The following is a 7,500-nucleotide window of genomic DNA, read 5'->3' as shown; positions in this document are numbered from 1 at the left end:
GACTTCGTCCCCAGCCTGACGGAGTTCGGCTACGGCTTCGTCGTGAGTGCAGCGGAGGAGAGACTGGTTGTTGACTGAAAGAGAAATAGAAAAATAAGGTGATGTTATTAGGAATTATAATCGTTTGTTAGCAGTGGAATAAGCCCCACCCCCTGATGACGTCATATCCAATCACGTTGCCTCCCATGCTAGCATTATTGGCTATGACGTCATCAATGGGTGGAGCTTATTTTGCCCAGAATATCTGCGTCACCTATAAAACGGCTCTGCTGAGCATAGTAATACACACACTATTTCACCACGTCAAGGTATCCCCAATCAAAAAGGGAATTGTATATGATAAACAATTATATAACTGAATTAACAGATTACTAGATAATTCTCCATTTAATTTTAGATTGCTTTACACTTATAGCCTATTCAATACCACCTTTTTAATTAATTTTCTTCTACATTTTTCCTATTAACATATTTTTAACTTTAATTTTCTCCTCTCGCATTTTCCCTCTCTTTCCTCCTGACTACACACCACAGTCTTTCAATTACCAGGTACACTATAACCAGTTTAAACCATCAAACACATCTAAATGGCTTTACATCATCCGGGGATCGAACCCACTTCCTCACATTTGTCAAGCGAGTACCCTGACCGCTGAAACTATGATGCCACATACATGCGCACACCAAAAAGATATATCATTTAATCATTTGTGAGGTCAAATTTTCCAAAGATACATGCCTTAATCAGACAACTGCTAATTGGCAATTATGACTTAGAAAGGCAATTACCGGCGAGTTAATGACAATGTCATCAGGCTTAATTGAAGCTGTGAAAATCACCTGCAGCAGCTGATTTGATCTACAGATTGATTTAATATTCAATCCTTGGCAACTTACGAAATGCAATAGTTGCCAAGTATGTTTTTATGGGTGGAAAAAACATATTGAAGACTATAGTTGTGTTTCCATAAATCTACAGCAGCAGATTTGATCAACAGATCAATTTAATATTCAATCCTTGGCAACTTACAAATGGCAATAGTTGCCAAGTATGTTTTTTCTGGGCGAAATAAATTTATTGAAGACTATAGTTGTGTTTCCATAAATCTACAGCACCGGATTTGATCTACAGATTAATTTAATATTCAATCCTTGGCAACTTACAAATGGCAATAGTTGCCAAGTATGTTTTTTTTTCTGGGTGAAATAAACATATTGAAGACTATAGTTGTGTTTCCATAAATCTACAGCACCGGATTTGATCTACAGATTAATTTAATATTCAATCCTTGGCAACTTACAAAAGGCAATAGTTGCCAAGTATGTTTTTTTTCTGGGTGAAGTAAACATATTGAAGACTATAGTTGTGTTTCCATATATTTTTCCTCATCTAGCCCAGGTCATAAAAATTTATGATTTATAAATGGAAGGATACAAGGAGTTAGATCTAAGATGAATCTATCCCATGAGAGATGGAATGTTAATTTGCAGAAAACGGAGGGAGGGATAAAGTTACGAAGTTGCTATATAATGTGCAATACAAGGATTATTTTCATTTACAGAAGTGAGACTACATTTGAAGAAAGACACAAGAATATTTCTCATATTATTTTCTATATCTAATAAAAAGAACACTCAAATAAACAGAGCTGACCACTCAACCACGTAAATCTGGTATTCCTCAGGGTAGTGTTCTTGGCTTATCACTTTTCATACTATATACACATGACATGTGGGTTTACATGTGCAGATGATGCTACTCTCTTTGCATCAATTCCATCTCCTGAATATAGATCTGGGGTTGCTGAAGCCCTTAATAGAGATCTAGCTAAGATTATTGGATGGTGCAAATTATGGGGTATGAAGTTGAATCTTAATAAAACATGATAATTATGTGGTTTGACCTAGAAAACAAACTCGTTGCATATGCAGATGATGCTACTCTCTTTGCATCAATTCCATCTCCTGAATGTAGATCTGGGGTTGCTGAATCCCTTAATATAGATCTAGCTAAGATTAGTGCAAGGTGCAAATTTTGGGGTATGAAGTTAAATCCTAACAAAACATGATATGTGGCTTGGCCTAGAAAAAAAAAAGCCCGTTGCTTATGCAGATGATGCTACTCTCTTTGCATCAATTCCATCTCCTGAATGTAGATCTGGGGTTGCTGTAGCCCTTAATAGAGATTTCGCTAAGATTATTGGATGGTGCAAATTTTGGGGCACGAAGCTGTACCCTAGAAAACAAGCTTGTTGCATATGCAGATGATGCTACTCTCTTTGCATCAATTCCATCTCCTGAATGTAGATATGGGGTTGCTAAATCCCTTAATAGAGATCTCGCTAAGATTAGTGGATGGTGCAAATTTTGGGGCATGAAGCTGTACCCTAGAAAACAAGCTTGTTGCATATGCAGATGATGCTACTCTCTTTGCATCAATTCCATCTCCTGAATGTAGATCTGGGGTTGCTGAATCCCTTAATATCTCTCGACCTTTTGCTTGACTCTGACCTTGACCTTTGACCTTAACATGTATTAATTGGCGTGGATTTTCATACACTCAAATATGAACCAAGTTTGAAGTCTCTGTGACAACGATGTCCAAACTTATGGATGATTACGTGAATTGGACATTTTGCTTGACCGTGACCTTGACCTTGGACCCTGAGCTTCCAAAATTTAATCATTTCCAGGGGGAAAAACATAACCTCCTTCCAACTTCGTTAGCGGAGGTAATGATAATAATAATAATAATAATAATAATAATAATAATAATAATAATAATAATAACAACAACAACAATAATAATACAAATAATAATGATAATGATATTTTTTTTTAATATTAATAGTAATAATAATAATAATATTTTTTTTTAATAATAGTGATAATATTAATGATGATAATAATAATAATAATAATAATAATAATAATAATAATAATAATAATAATAATAAATGAATAATAATAATAACAATAATAATTTTTTTTTTGATGAATAATATTAATGATAATAATAATAATAATAATAATAATAATAACAATAATAATAATAAGAAAATGTTCTTACATTGGCAGTACATCCGCAATACTACACAAACAAACAAACACATCCAATTAAGACTTTGTTATCCGCATTAATTAATCTGTCAATATATACTGCGCCAGGCTCGGCCTATCATTTATAAAAATTTATGCATGCGTAATAATAAGCAAATGTAGCGTCCCGTTTTTTATAAGGCCAGAGCGTAGTTATGAATGTTATGAGAAGGTATTTATTATATCTAATTGCTTGTATATATATATATATATATATATATATATATATATATATATATATATATATATATATATATATATAATAGTTTATATATGACATATGTTTTGACGTTGTTGCCTTTTTTAGAATGATTTATTGATAATTTGTTCTCTTCATTTATTTATTTCCTTATTTCTTTTCCTCACTGGGCTATTTTTCCCTATTGGGGCCCCTGGGCTTATAGCATCTTGCTTTTCCAACTAGGGTTGTAGCTTGGATAGTAATAATAATAATAATAATAATAATAATAATATACATATATATATATATATATATATATATATATATATATATATATATATATATATACATTCAAATAAGCCATATATTTTTTGATACATCAATGCCTGGATTCTCTTACCGACCTCGGGATCAGAGCCCCAGGCAAAATCACACAAATACATTAGCTTCTGACCGGCCGGGAGTCGAACCCTGGTCCAGGAAACTTGTATGTATGTACATACAAGTTTCCTGGACCAGGGTTCGGCTCCCAGTCAGTGAACAACTATTGTCTTTGTGTGATTTCGCCTGGGGCTCTGATCCCGAGGTCAGTAAGAGAATCCAGACGTTAATGTATCAGAAATATATATGGCTTATTTGAATATGAGAAACACGTCTAAATGTGCAAAATTTATCATATATATATACATATATATGTGTATATATATATATATATATATATATATATATATATATATATATATATATATATATATATATATGAAACAAACTTCCATTAACGATAACCAACTACCGAACAAACAACCCAAACCACAAACTCTTAATAAACCCACCCCTCTCTCTTATCCAGGCGAGACCAGCAAATTGAATCGGAGACAGAGCTGTCAACTGAGTTGACGGAAGAGAGATTGACAGGAGAAACATTCGGATACTGACAGCCAGGGATCAAAGTCCTTCCATCCTTAATATATCCCTAAATGTCCCCCAAAGAATCCTTGAGAGATATTTCTATATATCTTTAAAGAAAATAAATATGGCGACCTTCGCTCCCAGCTAGATCCGAAGACGTCTTCAAGAAAATTTCTTCTGCTTCTTTTTACTCCCCATTCTCCATCCTTCTCCTCTTCCCCTTTGGGGAATGGATGCGAAAAACTTCCTCAAACTTCTTCCACGAAGTTTGTTTTCGGTTGTTTACGTCTCCCAATTGAACGCAATGAAAGAATAACTGGAAGAAAAAGAGTTATTCTGGAGACTTTCTCTCACTCCAGGCGAGCGTCCATCTTTGTCCTCACAAAATTATTGGAGATTTCCTTGGAAGAAGAGTTTCCATTTGGTTATTATTATTATTATTATTATTATTATTATTATTATTATTATTATTATTATTATTATTTGCTGAGCTATAACCCTAGTTGGAAAAGCTGGATGCTATAAGCCCAGGGGCCCCAACAGGGAAAACAGCATGAAGTGATGAAGGAAATTTTATTATTATTATTATTATTATTATTATTATTATTATTACTAGCTAAGCTACAACCCTAGTTGGAAAAGCAGGATGTTATAAGGCCAGGGGCTTATGCAATAATAATAACAATAACTAGAGGGGCACTCGGTAGAGCGCAGACCTCCACCGCGGCAGCTTATTTCTCGACCTTTTGCTCTATCTTGACCTTGGCCTTTGACCTTAACATGTATTAATTGGCGTGGATTTTTATATACTTAAATATGAACCAAGTTTGAAGTCTCTGTGACAACGATGTTCAAACTTTTAGCTGATTATGCGAATTGGACATTTTGCTTGACCTTTGACCTTGACCTTCCAAAATTTAATAATTTCCAGCTTTTTACATAACTGTTGATCCCTGCAAGTTTCATTGTGGCCAGGAAGCTGTTCACAAACAAACACACAAACATACAAACAGTGGGTAAATGATAACTTCCTTCCAACCTCGTTGGCGGAGGTTATGATAATAATAATAATAATTATAATAATAATGACAATAATAATAATAATGATAATATTTATAATAATATTTATAATAATAATGATAACAATAAAATTTATAATAATAATAATAATAATAATAATAATAATAAAATTTATAATAAAAATAATAATAATAATGATAATATTAACAATAATAATAATAATAATAATAAAATCGATAATATTGAAAATAATAATAATAATAATACCAATAATAATTATGATAATAAAAATAACAATAATATTAAAAATAACAATAATAATAATAATAATAATAATAAAAAGCAATAACAATAATAATAACAATAATAATATTAAAATAATAATAATAATAATAAATAATAATATTAATAATAATAAAAAGCAATAAAAATAATAATAATAATAATAATAATAATAATAATAATAATAATAAACTAAATCATTCTTTTCGCTGGAAAACTTTGGAATTTTCCCTAGCTTCTGTACTCCTTGTTATAACCTTCCATATCTAAAGAAGCAGATATATAAAACGCCCGACTCTCTCTTATAATACCACCCCACTAGCTCAGACGAATCTAGGGGCATCGAGTGTAGCCTGGGACGCCAGTTGAAGGAATCCCATCTACAATTTCTCCAAAGTCCTGTCTCTAGAGTCCTAGGGTACAAAGGACTTCCAGAGGTGGCTTAAAGGAATTAGACTTCGTAGCTGAGGATATGGGGATCCTCTTTCGATGGGCTTCCCCTTGGGAGAATGATGGGCTTCTTGGTTCCCTTCTTAAAGGAGGAGAGGTCCTTTGAAATCCTTTTCAGGGAAATTTTCCTCATCTGGAAGTGTCATTGAAATATCCCTAAAAAGGGGGAAATCCTTAAAATATATTTTGCTTCTAAAAGGATATCTTCCCATCTCAAAGCCTCCCTAAAATGGGAGAAATCCCTAAAATATATTCCTCTTCTAAAAATCTCCCTAAAAAAGGAAAAATCCCTAAAATATATTCCTCTTCTAACAACCTCCCTAAAAAAAGGAAAAATCCCTAAAATATATATCTCTTCTAAAAATCTCCCTAAAAAAGGTAAAATCCCTTAAATATATTTTTCTTCTAAAAATCTCCCTAAAAGGAAAAAAATCCCTAAAATATATTTCTCTTCTAAAAATCTCCCCTAAAAAAGGAGAATCCCTAAAATATATTTCTCTCCTAAAAATCTCCCTAAAAAAGGAAAAATCCCTAAAATATATTTCTCTTCTAAAAATCTCCCTAAAAGGAAAAAAATCCCTAAAATATATTTCTCTTCGAAAAATCTCCCTAAAAAAAATCCCCAAAATATATTTCTCTTCTAAAAATCTCCCTAAAAAAGGAAAAATCCCTAAAATATATTTATCTTCTAAAAGTCTCCCTAAAAAAGGGAAAATCCCCAAAATATATTTCTTCTAAAAGTCTCCCTAAAAAAGGAAAAATCTCTAAAATATATTTCTCTTCTAACAACCTCCCTAAAAAAGGGAAAAATCCCTAATATATATTTCTCTTCTAACAACCTCCCTAAAAAAGGAAAAATCCCTAAAATATATTTCTTTTTTAAAATCTCCCTAAAAAAGGAAAAATCCCTAAAATATATTTCTCTTCTAAAAATCTCCCTAAAAGGAAAAAGATCCCTAAAATATATTTCTCTTCTAAAAATCTCCCTAAAAAAGGAAAAATCCCTAAGATATATTTCTCTTCTAAAAGTCTCCCTAAAAAAAGGAAAAATCCCCCCAAAATTTTTCTCTTCTAAAAATATCCCTAAAAAAAAGAAAAATCCCTAAAATACATTTCTCTTCGAAAAATCTCCCTAAAAAAGGAAAAATCCCTAAAATATATTTCTCTTCGAAAAACCTCTCTAAAAAAGGAAAAATCCCTAAAATATATTTCTCTACGAAAAATCTCCCTAAAAGGAAAAATCTCCCTAAAATATATTTTTCTTCTAAAAGTCTCCAAATCCCTAAAATATATTTCTTTTTTAAAAGTCTTCTTAAAAAGGGGATAACCCCTAAAATAACATTTTTCTTCTAAACATTTTTTCCCCTAAAATACACAAGAAAAGACCCTGAATTACTCCTCTATTCTCTTCAATATTACACGAAAGAAGAAAATTTCCAATATACGGATTATCTGGAAGACCAATCTTCGGGTAATATTAGTTAGACCCGGGAAATAAATCCCCTGAAACCAGGAGCTTGGGGAACTAATATTTCAGGTACGAGTAATGGCTATTTGAT

General features: G+C 31.9%; 1 protein-coding gene across 1 annotated transcript in view; it reads right to left on the bottom strand.

Moving 5' to 3' along the window:
* Positions 1-7,500, bottom strand: part of LOC137627053 (gamma-1-syntrophin-like) — a 66,552-nt gene that overhangs the window by 24,367 nt on the left and 34,685 nt on the right. Inside the window, 1 exon segment of the mRNA XM_068358036.1 lies at positions 1-74. This exon segment is cut by the window's left edge and continues 55 nt beyond it. Within this exon segment, the coding sequence (XP_068214137.1) occupies positions 1-74 (74 nt within the window).

Source organism: Palaemon carinicauda, chromosome 34 (genome assembly GCF_036898095.1).
Source record: "Palaemon carinicauda isolate YSFRI2023 chromosome 34, ASM3689809v2, whole genome shotgun sequence".
In the NCBI taxonomy this organism is placed as follows: domain Eukaryota; kingdom Metazoa; phylum Arthropoda; class Malacostraca; order Decapoda; family Palaemonidae; genus Palaemon; species Palaemon carinicauda.
The sequence above is the reverse complement of the archived record's forward strand: the minus strand, read 5'-3'. Positions and strand labels throughout refer to the sequence as shown.